The sequence below is a fragment of the Lontra canadensis genome, unplaced genomic scaffold, assembly GCF_010015895.1.
Source record: "Lontra canadensis isolate GAN:19392208 unplaced genomic scaffold, GSC_riverotter_1.0 scaffold2, whole genome shotgun sequence".
Lineage (NCBI taxonomy): Eukaryota > Metazoa > Chordata > Mammalia > Carnivora > Mustelidae > Lontra > Lontra canadensis.
Window position 1 is genome coordinate 6,526,291 of NW_022630996.1, and position 18,012 is coordinate 6,544,302.

Consider the following 18,012-nt stretch of genomic DNA (forward strand, 5'->3'; position numbering starts at 1 on the left):
TATTCTAATTTTTAAGCTTCATTTTTAACTTTTCTCATGCATCTTTTGTTATTAGCTATCACATGTCCATCAGGGACTCCCAAAAGCAGCACATCCCTGTGCATGGACTTGCAGGTGGAAGGTGACGGTAGATTAGCCTGTGTTAGGCAAGGCAAGCCAAACATATCTAATTGAAGAAGTCAGTAGGGTTGAATAAGTCACTTTTATTCTAAATATTTTTTTGTAACTTTTTATTATAATGTGGAATATATGGATGTCCCTTATTCCCTCGAAGCAATAGGCTGACTTTCTTTTTATAAGCTGTGGGTGCAGGTAACCAAGGTTACTGGTTACCTGAGGAGTGTCATGTTTGACATGAGTGATATGGTTGAACTTGAGGTTTTTAGTGGGCAAATGTTAAAAATCGAAGTTCCTTGTAAATAATACTTACCCATATATCAAGGATGTCTTACACACATAGAAGTTGAATTTCTTCCAAATGAATTATTTCCTCCTCCCCTACAAAAGCTTCACAGAATTCTGTGAGAAGTTTTGGCTTTGTTTGTTTAGATACCTTTAGTTGCCAAACAACCAGGTAATGGACTTCTTAAAAATTATTATTACTTTAAATTATACTTACCTCTCATGGTGCCTCTTTTAACAATCATGTTATCCATGTGTCATAAAATTTCTGTGCTCCTTCTGTTCTTATTAGGAGTGAAGGCTAGTTTTCTTTTTTTTTTTTTTTTCCTGGTTTTGTTTTTGTAGCCCACAGTATGAAATATTTGGTAGTGCTTTCTAATACTTAAATTTTCTTGTGTAGAAGATGATTGTACTGTGGCAGTCAGTGTATTCTTACTGTGAGCCAGAATCTTACTGGGAATCAGAAATGAAGCAGTATCAGTGTCATCTCGTCAAAGAAATGACCATCTCCACTTCAAAGTTGGTAGCAAAAGCCCAGCCTCTTAGATACATTTTCACTCAGTTTGGAACTGTGGTGATTTTTAAATACAACTGACAGTTTGGGGTTATTCAGGCACACAGACATCTGTGTAAATACCATCCTTAGAGCCAATAAAGAAGAAAATCGGGAAGACCTTAATGATAATTTAGTTTTTAAGTGCCACAGGTAAATTTCTAAAATACTTTATTAATTGGAATGGATGAGATTTCATCCAGGAAAACTTCTCAGTAGGAAGCATGGCATACCTTTCGCCCCTCATTTGAGTAGTTTGAAGTAAGTAATGTCATTCATGTTCTTCAAAATTGATTCGCGCCTTGCAATTAGGCAAGAGTAATGGAAAAGAACCCCTCTCGTGTTTTCAAAATTAAGAATGGGAAAGGCATGAAAGAATGGAACATATTGGAAAACATTAAAGTGCTGGATTTCTAAATCCTCTAGTGATATTAAAGATAGGATTATTAGTAATTACTAAATAGGGTTTTATTTATCACGAACTGAATAGCAAGCGTGTAGCTCACAGAGTGCTTACATTGGTCTGTGGAATGCCGAAAGGTTTGGGCATTTTAAGGCACAAGAGTCAAAGGATCTTTTCCTTGATAGAGCTCTTCTGTAGTTCCCCAGTGTACTCGTTTCACTCAGATTGTCCTTTCTGTGCTTACTCCTCTTTCTCGCCCCCCACCCACACCTCCCCACACTGACCACCGGCCAGCCCCCCCACTGTCTGCATTTGACTCCTTTCCTTCTCCTTTGCCAGAGGGCATTGCTGAGCTCTTAGAACTGCTCAGAAAGTCATTTATGCCATCTCACGTGTTCCGGTGTGCCTCCCGAGGATCACCTAGTAGTTTTCCGGTCAAACTGGGCCCATTGAAAGTGTTGGTGGAAGAACATGAACAGTCTGGCAGGGCGAGATGTTTAGGTAGCGCGGATGCGGAGAAGTAGGGAACATTAGAAGACGCCTGGTAGTCTCCCTTCCTGTTGTTTTTTTATACTGCATTTTAGATATATTCTTCAAATAAAGAAAAACATTTTCTAACCGCATGTAGAGTTAACCTAACTAGATAATTGAGACAGAAGGACGTTCATTCTCTTGTGACTGACCGCTTTTACTCCTAAAACGTCAGCCCCCAGATATTTTTATTAAAGTTGAATTCCTTTTTCAGCAGGAACCTTTTTGTAAAATTTGTTTTACATTTTAGAATTTTTACTGGTCAGTGATGAGGACTACGATTTTTCTTCTTGATTTTAAGTAGTTCGGAATCACAGCATTTAATCAAATGCTTTAGGTTTTTTATTTTCAGATATTAAATATTGTACTAGTCATTGACATACTAAAACATTAGTTAAATTTTCCTCTTTAAATAGTGACCATTTAACACAGCAGCTTAAGTGGCTGTCTCAAGTGAGTTCCTCAATTTAAGGAAATGGGCTGCTTTTTTTTTTTAATATTATGAAATGGGTACTTCATGACTAAAACATTTTGTCAGTTACAGTCTTATTAGATTGAGAATTATTAAGCATTTCTAGAGCACTTTTTTTTTTTTAAGATTTTATTTATTTATTTGACAGACAGATCACAAGTAGGCAGAGAGGCAGAGAGAGAGAGGAGGAAGCAGGCTCCCCACTGAGCAGAGAGCCCGATGCGGGGCTCGATCCCAGGACCCCGGGATCATGACCTGAGCCGAAGGCAGAGGCTTTAACCCACTGAGCCACTCAGGTGCCCCTCTAGAGCACTTTTTAAATTTTACTCAATATTTCATCTCTCCTATGGTAATTTCTCTTAAGAATTTAACAAATCCACTGTGTCTGTGCCAGAATGTTTATCATACTTTCGAAACTTCCTGAAAGGACACCACAAAGAAAGAACGAGACTTACTCTGGTTTCAAATGACTGCCCCCCACATCTAAAATGTTGATTTCTGTGTAAATCGATTTTTCATAGCATATTTTATCCTTAAGAGGTATATAGTAAATTATATGTATTAACAGCCACTGAAATACATTCAATCTGGGAATAAAAGATAATTATGTAGTATCTTAAAACTACTTAATAAAATCCTTAGCTTTCAAATAAACAGATCTTGATATTTGAGGTATCTAAAATCACAGGCCCTTCCCACATGTCCTCTACCTTAATCTTAAATAAAGTCAAATGAAAAATAGAACTTAGGTTATTCTCAACGAGGCAAGTAAAAAAAAAAAAAGTTTCATTTTGGCCTTTGATTTTTCAGGCAGTAATTAAATTAGTAACACCGAGATTTCCAGAGTCACGCAGGGTTCTGCATGTTCCACCTCAAATAAAATTGGGTAGAGGCAGCGTGATAATAGATAATTTTCAGACATGCAAGGAGGAATATTCCCCAAAAGCAGATCCATTACCTGTTATCCCCATCTTTACCTAAATTTCTCCATGATTTCAGGGACATATATAGAAAGAGTTTAATTTTATTCATCTGTAAACTTTTGAGTTCTTTTTGTCTTTTTTTATTCCTGGACCTTCAGTCTGTTTAGGAAGTAAGAACTGATTTCCTTTAGAAGCAGTAGACAATGGTAGGGTGGTCTTCAGGGTTGGCTTTATTGGTGTCTGATTTGGGGTTTCTTGGTAAGAGTTTACACTCTGGGAGGTTGTTTTGTGATTTTTTTTTTTTTAAGGCTAACATTTAAGTTTGTAGAGTAGAACACTACAACAAAGTGAGGAGTGTCTAATTATCATAACTAGTGGGGAACATCTGAAGATTTTTTAAAGTTATTTTTTCGTGTGGTATATAAGATTTAACATAGAATTTTATCACTTTTGATATTCTCAGTTAATAGATTATTAAGATTTTGATATTCTCACTTAACAGAATAGCCATTTTTTAAAATAGATTTCTCAGGAAATCCTATTTTCACATTGGCTTCCTTTAATGAGATTTAGATTCTGCGAGATTCAGCGATTGCTAATTAGAATGTTGAAAATGGCTCTAAAGAAATGTATTAAAACAGTCAAAAAAATAACAACCTTCAAACCATAAGCAAAGGTAGTATAAATGTTTATAGATTTCTAGAGTCTTTGTTAACATAATAGCCCTCTTGGTTTTGTGCTTCATGTTTGGCTTTCCGAGGTCTTAGTAATGTGGCTCTTTTCCATCAATGCCATACTCCCTTCACAGTCTTTTTAATTTTTAAATATGAGAATAATTCTTTTACCTTTCTTTGATCTTTTGACTCACAATACCATGGTTACTTGCTTAGTAGAAGGAATGCTTTAGATAGAAAGAGATAGTATCACTATCTGCATTCCAGTTAGTAGTAATATCCAGAATGGGAAAACAAATGGGTAATTACTGAAAATTATTTAGGGGTGTATTCATTGTTGAGGACCCCCCACCCCTGAACTTGCATTTTAACGGTGTCATTTTCTAGCTGTGAGATACCAGGCAAATTACCTCACCATTCTAAACCCCCAGCTTGCTCCTCCATAAATTAAGAGAAGTAATAGTACCTGCCTTACAGTTACTATGAGGCTTAGATGCGAACATATATAAAGCACTCAGTGAGGCACCTGGCGTGTAGCAGGCATTCAGATAGTCACTAATATAATCAGCCTGCGAACTGAGGGTTCAGTCAGCCTGTCATTAGCAATCTGTTGTTTGTTGGGACACACCAGTGTCCTCTAGTAGTCAGTTGGACTCCACTGGCAGAGAATGGACAGGTCACTCCTAGATGAAAGAGTCTGTTCGTGTCAGTGACTGGACCCCACATCACAGGCTCTTATTACGGAAAATGAATGTTAAGGCCGGCTACATTCTGATAGTTGTCGGTTACCAACCAACCCCCAGAAATCAGCTAGTGTGCATGTAAGGGGAGGAACCAGCCCATAGTCACAAGTAGAAGATGTGAACAAAATGCTGGGTGAAACATAATAGCACAAAGCCCTCAAATTCAGGAAAGTTCAACGACACATACCCCCATGTAATTGTTTGGTGGTTTGAAAGGGGAAATGAACTAGAAAATGGATAGTCTAGATTTTCTTTCCTTCAATCAAATGTGTGATGTGGACAAATCATTTGACCTCTTAATTTTATCTCCTGCAAATAGGGGATAATTCCTGCTTCTTCCTTTCTATTAGTGGCATTAAATAATGGAAATGAGTTGATAACTGGGGGTAGAGTATTCAAATCAACCTTACTATTTTACAATCTGTTTTTGAGAAATTTTGTTCATTGGCATGGTTTTGAGCATAGCATGTAAAATCCAACTGGGAAATTAGCTGCAGACTCGATATTTAATTGATAGAACTGAAGCATATTCTACATATTATAAATTATGTATTTTAGCCATTTTTGCTTTTAAATTAGTGATGGTGTCACTAGATTTGTAATAATAGCGAGTCACCTTTCAGTGAGGTTTCAGTGAGGCTTGTCTAGGTCTCTAGGTTATTTGAGATAACTTTTTTAAAATTAGCTCTTGTCCTCCCCCTACAGGAGAATTTGCAGCCTTCAAGTAGCCACACCATCATGGCAACATCTACTCTTTATTTCTTAAGTCTTGTGTTCGTACAATTTGTTAACATCAAAACACAGTTCTGTTCCTCAAATCTTTTTTTAAAGATACAGAATTTTCAATGCATAAGCTGGTGTGGAACAGAATGGAATTTCCCATCCACCAAAAGAGGGAAGAATGTTTTAGGAACCAGAATTCTCTGCTGCCAGTGTTTCTTCTTCAACACAAATACCACGTGCATACAAGTCTGCCCACTCCCAGGAAGGAAGAGGAGAGAGCCTGAGTTCTGACCTTTTGATGGTCAGGCATGATGGAAAGAAACTGCTGCTACAGCTTGGGAGATTGGCTGTGGAGAGCCTGCCAGTCAGCTCTGCCCTTCTAACCGCCAGATCAGAGTGTGGCTGGTCACCTGACGGGGCAGCTGCAATCGCCAAGCATCGTTCTCTTTCCTGTTCTGGGATTTTGTCGCGGAGCTCTTTTCCCTAGTCACCACCGGTTCATTTCTGAGGGATGGAACAAAAATGCAGCATGGCCTTTCTGTGTGGTGCATGTCCAGTCTTTGACCAATTTCTATCAAGTGAAGCTCTTTTATTTAAATGGGGAATGAGAGGCAAGGAGGAGATACGATTTGGTGTAGAGGAAAAGGGAATGCTGCATCTTTTTCCTGACCTACTGGGTTTCTGGCCTTTGTTTCCTTGCTCACTGAGGGTGTCTGCCTAACCAAGCAGGCTGGAAAGTGCTGGTACACATTGCCTTCCTTTCTCACTGGGTCCAGCAATGAAGACAAGTGTTGGGGATTTTTTTTTTTTCCTCCACAATGTAGCAAGTTCTCAGGAAAATACAGTTGATATCTTCCTCCTAAGCTCTTCCAGTCTTCAAGTACTTACGTGGCTACTTTGTCCAGGGCACAAAATGCCATGGCAGTATCTGATTCAGAGCCTACAAAACTGCTTGATAACAGTTTTGAATGTGTGAGACATTTATGTAATTTAAATGTAAGGTACAAGTCTTAATTTCTGAGTTTTCTTCTATTATATTTTTATTAAAAAGAAAATAATTTTCAGATTTAATTGAATTGGAATAAAAGAATACTTCCCACCAGAATTATATATCCTGGAAAATTGTATTTTTGTTATATAAACAACTTTTAAAGAAAGATCATTATCCTTTTCTCTACCTAAATATGGGGAGTCTTAGCATAATGACAGATATTTATAATTTTTAAATTAATGGTACTTGCTGGATCCACACTAACATCTTTGCTAATATCTCATGTTTTCCTCCAACTTCCTCTACACTACATCCTCCATCCTCTTTCCAGTCTTTTATCTAGAATATGCAACCTAAAATAAAAATGGTGGTGTCTCCATTCATTCTCCTTCTTCCTTTTTTCCCAAGCCTGGTCTTCAAAAGGTTGGGTAATTTGGCAGCTGAGTTCCCAGGTAGAGAATAGAGCAATTTTAGGTGTACTGGGACCGAGGGATGGTGTGTGAAGCCTAACATCAGTTGTTTCTATAGAGAGAGTTGCTGTGGTATTAGAAACATCATTCTTTATCTTTGCGTAAGTGGAAGATAGAACCCAGTCGTAGCTTCCTTTGGCCTTTACTAAAGGGTGGCATAAACTGCAGTAGTAACAAAGTGACTCTGGATGTATTAAAGACAAATACCTCCCTTATCATGAGGCTTAGCATCTCTTGCCAGGATTTAGGAATGTAAATCAAATCAAATGTACTTAGCCCAACCAAGCTATGTAGCCAAGACTGTAAAGAAATTAGGGCCCATAAAATAAATCAGGGAATTAGAAGCTGTTATTTAAAGATTTCAAATTGTAATTGATCCCACCGTCTGTCAGCCTCTTACGCTCACTGCCATTCCATGCTTTTTGCTAAAATACCTGTATTCAGAGGAAGGCCTACTGAAAATTCCAAAGCCCTGGGAAAGGTTGTCCTCGTAAAATGGAAAGTACCCTGAAGTTAATGAGTTTGGAAACCAGTGTGTTCTGAAGTCCCGTGTGAGCAGAGCAGCGTCTTACAAAATTCAGAAATTGCGAAGATTCGTGCTGATTGAGGAGCATCTTGTGTGCTTAATGCTGCTTCTCTTTTAAAAGCATCATTTTTCTTTTTAAATACATCCCCAGACATGCTTTTCAACTGGCTTTTGTGTTCCCCTCGAGATCGGACAGAGCTCTGTCTGAGCAGGAGGCAGATCCTGCAGAGTAGGTGGCGCCTGCCGTTGGGCTGGCGGCTTGGCTGCAGGACGACCTCGGGGGCCGCCTGGGGCGGGGTGGAGGGGGCAGGAGACCACACAGGTGCCAGTGATGGAGGAGGCTTAGCGCCAGAAGGGCCACAAACTGTCCCCTTCCAGCCTCTTTAGAATAGGTTGCTGTCTCACTTGAAAAGGGGGAACAGACTTGGTCTCAAATGAAGCTGTGCCCAGTCAGAAGCCAGGCTCAGGGTCTTCTTGGGAGATTTTTATAGAGCCCTTAAAAAATAAAAATAAAAACTTGTATTTCTCATCCCTTTTTTCCATTAAATAGTTTTTTCTCTAGTTTACAATGACATGATCAAGGGGTTTCCTCTTACTTTTTGATGCTTAGACTACAGATAGACTTGAGCTCCTGGAAGGTACAAGGAAGAACTCCTTGTTTGTGCAAAGCACTTTATGAATAATTTGTACAGATAGTGTGCGGCTGCTTCACGGACGATCCTGTAAGGTTGGAGTTCCCTGTCTTCCTTAAAGTGGCTGCAGTGCCTTCTATAGTGTATTTTCTTTTGGGTAAGAAGAGGTGAAGCCTTCTGAAAAATTTGAGAGCAGACGTAAAAGATTGTCTCAAATTATGTAGTATTCCCAGTGGGCTTTTTTGTCATCAAACTAGAGTTTACGGTCTAGTACTTTTGCCACTGAAATAACATGGACCAAAAAGTAGTTTATAAAAGAGATTGTGACTAGAAAATCCAGTGTGCTCATTTGTACTTCTATGCACCTTAAAAGAAGATTCTGTCTAGCTGTCAAATTCTGGTTCCTGAACATCCAGTCCCCGCTTGCACTTAACAATCTTGTAGGATATACTGGGGCAGCCTAAAAGATAAAATGCCATATAACATACATGTTATATGTTATATGTATGTTGGTATTGGGAGAGAAAGAGCATTACACAGTTATAAAGGCAATCAGGACTTCAGCACTGTCCACCGGAAACTGTAAATACTTCCCACATTCTCCTCCGGTGTGGTCCTAGCTCTCTCGGCACCTGGTGTTCTCTCTCAGTCAGCAGCCGGTGCTGGAGCTGCTGCCCCCGCTCCCAGGACCTCACCTACCCCTCCTGTGCACTCGCTCCCCAGCCTTGTGCCAACCCCATCTGGCTTTAGTTGGAAGCACATTGCAGGGTTCAGGTGACCTCTTCAAAATACTACCTCCTCAGAATGAGGTAATGAATAGTTATTTATTTTAAAATATGAAAAGTCAGGAGCACTAGAACATGAAGATGATTTAAGATGTTAACTTTGATGTGTACTTATACTTGAGCCCTCTTATTTTGTCTTAAAGGGCATCAAGCCTTTCAGCAGTAGTACCGAAAGAGGTAGCTCTGAGTTTGGGAATGTTGTTGCAAGTCGTGCCAGCATCTGTGGGGTACGTTTCAGAATCTTCACCTTAAGTCAGCAGCATGAAATTAAGTAGTTACGGTAACAGTTCACTAACAGTGATAGAACTTTAGTCTTCAGTAGGCTTGGCAGGACCATCTTCATGATGAGTTAGTCGTAGCTCCATCACGTGCACAGACACTCCTATCGAGAGCCTGCCCAGCTAAAAGGGTAGAATGATTCCACGTGATTCTCTTCTTTGTCCATGTTGGCATTGTTAGCGCTAGAAAATCAGCACCTTGGGACTAGCAGATTCCAACCATTAGGCTATTAAAAAAATAAATAAATAACCTGATATGGAGAGTTTACTGTGAGTGTAAACAGCAAATCGCTTACAGGTCATACATTGACTTGTATAGGTGATGCTCTAGAAGAATACCTTGACAATTTGCCAAATGATCTTTACTGTGCCTTCAAGATGCAATAAAAAAAAAAAAAGCTTAAATTTTAGCAGAAATCAGTGATTTGCAAAGAGAGCAGCCACTCTGGTCCAATCTGTGTTAATATTTTTTAGAGTGCAATTTAGACTGCAGAGACAAATGCACTAAAGGGTTTATAGCCAAAATCACATTTAAAAAAATGAGAAAACACACAAGTAAATTTTCAGTGAACAAAATTATTTTTTTAAAGCACACAATCCCTAGTAGAGTCAGATATATTTATCACATAGAGCAACTAGGTTGAAAATTACAGTTCAGTGACATTTCTAGAGAAACTTTTTCTACTCCAATAGGTTCTTCAAAGCATGGAACTTTTATATAACAGAAATGTTTGACAGACATTTTAAAGAATTGCTATAGTTTGGGGGTTCAGAAGTACTATATGCTGGACCGCAAATACTTCTTAAGAGTGAGAAGGAAGAAACTAATGTAGAGGACAGAATTGGATTTTATCAGTTTCAAGAGTACTGCTGCGAACCTCAACAGTGATTTTTCAGAGTCTAAAATGTAAACTTGCCTCCCAGGATGTGTTTACAAAATAAGTGGGACTGTCCTGCTAATGCTGTTCAGGGTGCTCTGGAGACCAGACGGGGTCTCTGGGGCCCCTTTGGAGGGGGCGTTGGAATAGTTAATGACGTGGCTGGTGTGTGACTGGACACACTCCATGGTGTGCTTTTTGTATCTCGCTGGCATTTCTTGCCACCCCGGGGAAGGGCAGTGTACTGTCTTCAGCAAGTTCTCTACATGTTTTTCTGCGTTGTATTGCTGACGCCCGTAGGTTGGTGAGCACCCTAGGAGGACAGTGGCATCTCCGCCTGATTTCATATATTGGCCAGAGGAGAATGAAGGGGCCAGTGTATTGCTAGCTCTGGTAGAATTGAAAACACTGGTAGGATTTTTGTTTTATCAGCACACTAGAGAGTAAGCTCTTTGTTGTTTTCAGATAGCTTATTTTCACTTTTCAGGCAAAGACAATGAAGTTGAAATTTTGTCCTAAATTTTGCCAGTGGTGGAAAGGGTAATTAATGGTTTCTATCAAGATTTTTAAGGTAAAGGAGGACAGAATCGTTAAGTCTTAAAATCTTAAGATTTTATCTTAAGATCTTAAATCTTAAAAAGTAAGGTTAACAGTGCTTTAACATGCATATGGATGGTTCGTCCTCACCTCAAAGTGATTACGTAGATCTTTTATTTCAACATCCACAACTCAAGCTGTTAATTTTTAGTCCTTTTTTAATTTAATTATTTTACCCTTTGACTCCCTTTATCCAACTGTTAGTTTTATTAATTACTAAATTAGTTTTCTTAAAATGTTTAATTTTATTAAAATACATAATTTTATTTAACAAAATTCTGTTTTGACTAATTACAGTGATATAACCAGTTATGTGTGAGGACACAGCCAGTGTATCTGTGTGTGTGTGTGTGTGTGTGTGTGTGTGTGCTTGAGGGGTTTGTTTTTAAGAATTTTATAGATTGATGAACTCTTGGCAAACAACGAAAATCTGTTTATTCGCGTTAGTATCAAAAACAAGACTTGTGCGAACCACTGCTGGTCTCAGGCAGGCTGAGCTCCCTGTCCCGCACTCCTGATCAGCTAGCTGTCCTCACGGTCTGTAGGGAGCTGGGAAGGGCTCCGTTTACAGGGTGGGGATGGGGGATTGTAAGTTGCTTAGTACGAGTTTGCGTTGAAAATTATTCTGTGTTGCATTTGTGTGTTAAGCCTTTTTTTAACCCACATGTATCTTGGTGGAAGAAACTTCAGACTAGCGTAAGCAACAAAGCTCACAGAGTAGGCACAAATGTAGAGAAAGTGGACCAAAATGGGAGGTGGGAGGGTGTGGGCGTAAGTCTGGGGCTAGGGGGAAATTGATGTGACAGTGGGAAATAAACTATAATTACCTGAAATAAAATGTAAGAGTGCAATAAGTGTGCTTTTTATTCTAAGCTGTGAACAGTTTAAAAAAAAAAAAAAAAACATTCCTTCCTAATACATTTGTATATGTTCCATAGCTGATTAAAACCAGCTATGTAAACATACAACGCCTTTTTATTCATGTTAATTACCAACATAAGTGGCTAACCTTATGTCTTATTTATCTTCATGTTGTATTAGTTTACATATGGAGTGTGCGTGTGTGGGTGTCTGTCTGTGTCTGTGTGTGTGCTGTACCCTTTCCCTCCTTCATTTGGAAACGCACTCATTGGGTCCTCTGTTCTTCCTTTGGCCATGCCACAGGTTATGGTCTTGATTTGGCCTTCATGATATTGCGGGATTTAAAGGACTCTTATCACAGTGGTATGTTTTTGTGGTGATCTCATTTGTTGATTGTACCCTCTGACCCTTTCCTCCCTCAGCAGTGGCCTTCTTAGGAGCACACAGCTGATCGGGGATTGAAATTTGACCGTTCCTCAACCTGTGTCCCTTTGAATCCTGGTTCAGTATTTAGGATTGCTCTTTGGTTTAAACCAAGAAAAAGGAAAACACCCCCCTTTTCATTTACTTCTTGGTTTGAGGACCACTCTTGAAAGGGAAATCCTTTGTGTTTTAACCGCAGTGAATTAATGGCTCCTGGTTTCCCACTCCAAACCTAATGGCGATTCACACACACATTCCTCTCTCTCTCGCTGCCAAAGGTTTGGGTTTAGTTCACTTCAGTTCCACTCAAGCATTGAAAAGGTTCTCATGGAGTCTGGGGTGTGCCCAGTGGAAAAAAAATGGGGACTTTTAAATTGTCCAGAGACCTCTTTATACCTGCTTTGCAAAAATTACAATGGAGTAACTATTTTTAAAGCTTATTTTTCAATTCATAAAAAAAGACATTTATTTTCAGTCAAATGGATGATGTCTCCCTGTTGTCCCTTAATCCTCAATGTTTGCTTGAATCTTTTTTTTTTTTTTTTTTTAATTCTCCCCCATACCCACTTCTTGATACTTTGGTTCTTTCCTGCTCAGGTCCCTTCATTTGTACTTTGGAGTTTTTCTCATGTAAATTTGTACAATGGAAAATATTGTTCAGTTTGGATAGAAAGCATGGAGAATTTAAAAAAACTGAAATTCAGATTGAAGAGATTTATTTCTGTGTAAAGTTATTTAAAAACTCTGTATTATATAAAAGGCAAAAAGTTCTATGTACTTGATGTGAATATGCGAATACTGCTATAATAAAGATTGACTGCATGGAGAAGTCTTTATCAAGATTCTTTTTCTATCACTATCACACTGCTTCTGACAGTTCTTCCGGGCAATGCAGAGACTGAGAAATGTGCCTTTTGTTTCATGTCAGTTACCGCTGGGTGGGTAGACGTTACTTGTATGAAAACTATTTGTAGCAAATGGTCCAGGTAAACACCTGCTACCTTGTACCAGCTGCACTCCTGTGGTGGGGACAGCCTCTGTCCAGTGTTGGTGATGCCTCTCCGTTGTTTTATGACGCTGGGACCTGACTGCTCCCCTGCAGTGGCTCTGTTGAAGTGTGTGCAGTAACTGAGTCATTAAAGTTTAGAGTCTAGTCTGGAGGGGAACCTGGGTGGCTCCATTAGCCTCTGCCTTCAGCTCAGGTCCTGTAGGATCAAGGCCTGCTTTGGGCTCCCTGCTCAGCAGGAAGCCTCCCTCTGCCTCTCCCACCTCCCCCGCCTGTGTTACCCTCTCTCACAGTCTCTGTCAAATAAATAAAATCTTTAAAAAAAAAAAAAAAAAGTCTAGCTGGAGAAGTTCCCCTGAAAATGGTCCTTCTTTTTTTTTTTTTGACACAAATTTCCAATACATTTTCTGTGGGAACACAGAATGTACACAGATTAGATAGATTTGAAACTGCATTGTGTTTTACAGTTTTCTTTTTTTTTAAACAATGCTGGTTACCCCAGTGAGTTGATTTTGTGCATGTGATTTCTTGACCTCAAGTTTGAAAGACACCTAGAATAACTTCAAGCTATGTCAGGTAACTGGGCTGTTACCAGAAGAGAAGTAAACCATTTTATCTTATTTTAGATTTTATTTATTTGATAGAGCGCAAGTAGGCAGAGCAGGAAGCAGAGGGAGAGAGAGAAGCAGGCTCCCAGGTGAGCAAGGAAACTGATTCGGGGCTCGATCCCAGGACCTTGGGATCATGACCCGAGCCAAAGGCACCCACGTAACTGTTTGAGCCACCCAGGCACACCAAAAGTAAACCATTTTCAAGCTTCACCAGGAAACCTTATGTCCAAGAACTATAGGAAGGAACAGAAAAGTCTTCAGGATGGCACATTATTTGAGGCATCTGGTTTCTGGCCTTTATGCCCCTCTCCAACTAATCATAAAGTTCTGTGGAGACAAGAATTTTCTCTGAACTATAGATTTCTCATGTAAAAAATGTAATTTTGTAATAACATTATACAAGCTTTTTTTTAAAGAAATCCATTTTTAAATAAACTCCATACATGATTGGGGCCTTATTTTTTAAGAATGTATTACTCCACAAGAGGTTTTCCTTAAAATTTAGTCCAGAAGATGAATGCTTTTTGTTACTGTGATAAAGTTCTATTATAAAGCACTCTATCTTACTAGTTCTGAAATTTTACCAGGGGCCGTGACCATTGGACCTGCTGCGTGGGTTATGTAGTTCTCCAAGGCTCATAAAATGTTAGTGCAGAGGGAATCCTTAAGGATATTCTGGTCCAAGTCCCTTCACCGTCAGTTACTGACTAGGATTCCCCAGGGATGACTCCCCTAGGTTCACGTAGCCAAGACTCAGGACCTGTTTCCAACAGCAGTAGTATGTGCTATGGGTTTATTATATATAAACTATGTATTTTATTTATATATATACACTTAAATAAAGATACAATTGTTATAGTTGTAATGGCTGTAACAAAATTTGGATAGAAATGGGTGTTGTGCCAGGTCTCCTCCACTGGCCCCTGCTGTCTTGGCCATTTGGGCAAGGCCCCGCTCGGGCAGGTGATAGAAGGCAGAGGCCTGGCTGCTGAAGCAAGTCGGCGGTAGCTCAGGCCGCCTCAGTTTCCTCCACACCTCACTGTGGCCACACTGATGCTTCCGATGAGGTGGTGGCAGCAGGCAATCAGGTTGGCCTCTTGCATGGACTAGTCCTGGGGCAGGTGGAACGGAGCTGATCTCTCTACCTTCCTGTAACACGCACACAACCAGGGGTTCCCCACACGGCGCCTCCCGTGTTATTTGCACTCAAGGTTCCATAGGAAACTAACGGTTAGAAATGTGTGTTAAAATTTGACACTTGGGGACGCCTGGGTGGCTCGGTTGGACGACTGCCTTCAGCTCAGGTCATGATCCTGGAGTCCCAGGATCGAGTCCCGCATCGGGCTCCCAGCTCCACGGGGAGTCTGATTCTCTCTCTGACCTTCTCCTCGCTCATGCTCTCTCTCACTGTCTCTCTCTCAAATAAATAAATAAAATCTTAAAAAAAAAAAAATTTGACACTTGATTTGATGCCATCAGTCACGTCTTCGCCACCTGCCTTTCCATTTGTGAAGGCCACACCCTGCCTCCCTGGGAGCACAAGACCCCCTCCATGCCACTGCTGGACTATCTGTTCACAGGCTTCGTCGCGGCTTTGGACACGAGTCAGCCTGGGATTCAGGGGTCACCGTAAACTTGGCTTAGACCCGGTGGTCTAGAAAGAGCAGTTGCTTCCATTTAGAATTATTTCCTTCATAGCAGATGTGGTTCTAAGGGCTTTGTGTGCGAACACATTTAATCGAATCCCTTTTACAAATCAGGAAGTTAAAAGCTCTGGGCCAGTTCTGCAGACAGAAGGCTGCGTCCCCGCGGCAGGTAGCAGAATCAGTCTCGAGCAACCACTCTGCACACAGGCCGGAATAAGAGAAAGCAGTGTCACAGGTATGTGCAGTTTCACACAACTTCTGGATTACACACTCACGCGGGCATGTACTCTAGGTCACGGTGTAAAATGATCTGTGAGCAGGTCGTGATCAAAATTACATATGCTGTACTGACTCTCCGATAATCTGACTCCGCCTACAGCCAGCCAGCCAGGATCTGAGCCTCAGCATCCCCGTATGACCCTGGGCAAGTCACCTGGCTATAGTCCAGTGTCCTCATCTGTAAAAACGGAAAGAATGTGCACTTATATATAAGAATGCATGCGGGACGCCTGGGTGGCTCAGTCAGTCGGTCGGGCATCTCCTTTGGCTCAGGACAAGATCCTGAAGTCCTGGGATCGAGTCCCACATTGGGCTCTCTGCTCCGCAGGGAGCCTGCTTCCCTTCCTCTCTCTCTGCCTGCTTGTGCTCTCTCTCTCTGTCAAATGGATAAATAAAAAACATCTAAAAAAAAAAAAAAAGAAAGAAAGAAGGAATTAACACATGCAAAGTTTTTACCACAGTGCCTGGACCACAGTAAGCCTGGAGTTTCCTCTGTTCAACTGTATGTAACCGCCAATCAGATGTACTTATCTCTTTGGGGCCCTCTGCCACTTTATTTTCCTATAAGCTGCACAGCTGACTCTTGAACATGAGTTTGAACTGTGCTAGTCCACTTATACGTGACTGTTCTCAATAAATACAGTCCTATAAATGTATTTTCTGTTCCTTAGGATTTTAATTTTTTTCTCTAGCTTTAAGAATACAGTATATAGGGGGTGCCTGAGTGGCTCAGTGGGTTAAAGCCTCTGCCTTTGGCTCAGGTCATGATCCCAGGGTCCTGGGATTGAGCCCTGCATCGGGCTCTCTGCTCAGCGGGGAGCCTGCTTCCTCCTCTCTCTGCCTGCCTCTCTGCCTACTTGTTATCTGTCAAATAAATAAAATCTTTTTTAAAAAAAAGAATACAGTATATAATACATGTAACATACAAAACATGTTAGTTGCCTATTTATGTTCTCAGGAAGGCTTCCGGTCAACAGTAGGCTGTTAGCTTCTGGGGGAGCCAAAAATGATACCAGGACTTGCTACAGCTCAGGGTTGGCGCCCCAACCCCCCAGAGTGTTTTGAGTCAAATGTGGCAGGGTGGAGGTCATTACTCAGAAGGCTGAGGACAATTTCTGCATCAGCTCAAATTGGTTTCACAGCCCAGCTGTGAAAAGGAAGCACCAGGATGTGGAGGCCACACTGGCTGAGTTTAAAAGACCACTGTTTTTAAAGTTTCCTTTCATTCCAATCAAGCAATTCTGAGTGATTTCTAAGAGAAAGAGCTCATGGCATTACCCTGCTTGAGTTCACGGTTATAGTGAGTACACACGAATAAAATGCTGTTGGTGGAAGACAACAAAAATTAGACCTAAAAAGTACAGAACAGAGATGGGCTTTGATTTATTTTTTTAAAGATTTTATTTATTTATTTGACAGAGAGAGAGATCACAAGTAGGCAGAGAGAGAGGGGGAAGCAGGCTCCACGCTGAGCGGAGAGCCTGACTCGGGGCTGGATCCCAGGACCCTGGGATCATGACCTAAGCTGAAGGCAGAGGATTTTTTTTTTTTTTTTAAGATTTTATCTATTTATTTGACAGAGATCACAAGTAGGAAGAGAGGCAGGCAGAGAGAGAGAGAGAAGCACGCTCCCTGTGGGGCAGAGAGCCCAATGTGGGGCTCGATCCCAGGACCCTGGGATCATAACCTGAGCCGAAGGGAGAGGCTTAACCCACTGAGCCACCGAGGCGTCCCCAGAGATGGCCTTTTAAAGAGCTTCCGTATTTTCAGCTGAGCCAAGACTGCTCTCACCCACCTGAGGAAACAAAAGCAAGGGTGGTGTCTCTAGCGCTGCGGTGTCAGGCTCAGGACTGCTGGAGCCGGCTCGGGGAGGGTAGAACTGGGGCCCCTGCTTCCACTTGGCTGCCACTGTGCCCTTGACAACGGAGAACCAAATGGGAGAGGGAACCCAAGCATGACCCCGTTCAGAGCCTGCCAGAGGCTTCTCCCCGCACTTGCCATAAAACCTAAACCTGCGACCATGACCTATCAACTAGTCCCCATCTTCTCTCCTGCTGAAGCCCAGTGCACTTTGTGTTCCTGAAACACAGTGACCTCAGTCCCATCCTAGATCTTGGTTCTTGCTGTCCCTTATCCCCAGAGCACCCTCCCGTTAGAACCCCGGCCAACTAGTTCCTCCTCCCTGCTCAGGTTCCGACTCCCCAAAGATCAGCACCCACCAATCTCTGGCACATGACCCAGTGTTATTTCCTTCAGCACACTCAGTAAATCTCACATAATCAATTAGGGTCTGTCTTCCCTTGCTAAAATCTAGGTCCCTTAAGAACTGAATCATCTGTCTGATTTAGCGTTGTATTACCAACAATTTGGTAGTCAAAAACCTAAATTAAAAATATGAGTAGTTATGCTTCTGGGCAAGTCACTAAGCCACTCTATACTGCAGATAAAAGAAAATTCTGTCCTACCTCCTGAGAACTGCTACAGAAAGTTTGGAAGGACAAACACATTTTAGAAAAAAGGGGAGAGCACTTGGGTGGCTCAGTGGGTTGAGCCTCTGCCTTCAGCTCAGGTCATGATCTCAGGGTCCTGGGATCGAGCCCCGCGC

At 41.1% G+C, this 18,012-nt stretch overlaps 1 protein-coding gene across 7 annotated transcripts in view; it reads left to right on the forward strand.

Annotated features, from left to right (window-relative positions):
- BRAF (B-Raf proto-oncogene, serine/threonine kinase) overlaps nt 1-6,798 on the forward strand; it is a 168,177-nt gene extending 161,379 nt beyond the window's left edge. For all 7 annotated transcript variants that reach the window (XM_032867534.1, XM_032867479.1, XM_032867489.1 and 4 more), the window contains one exon: nt 5,407-6,798. In XM_032867534.1, coding sequence (XP_032723425.1) covers nt 5,407-5,429 — 23 coding nt within the window. In that variant the 3' untranslated portion in view covers nt 5,430-6,798. The remainder of the gene's footprint in view (nt 1-5,406) is intronic.
- Nucleotides 6,799-18,012: the final 11,214 nt, after the last annotated feature.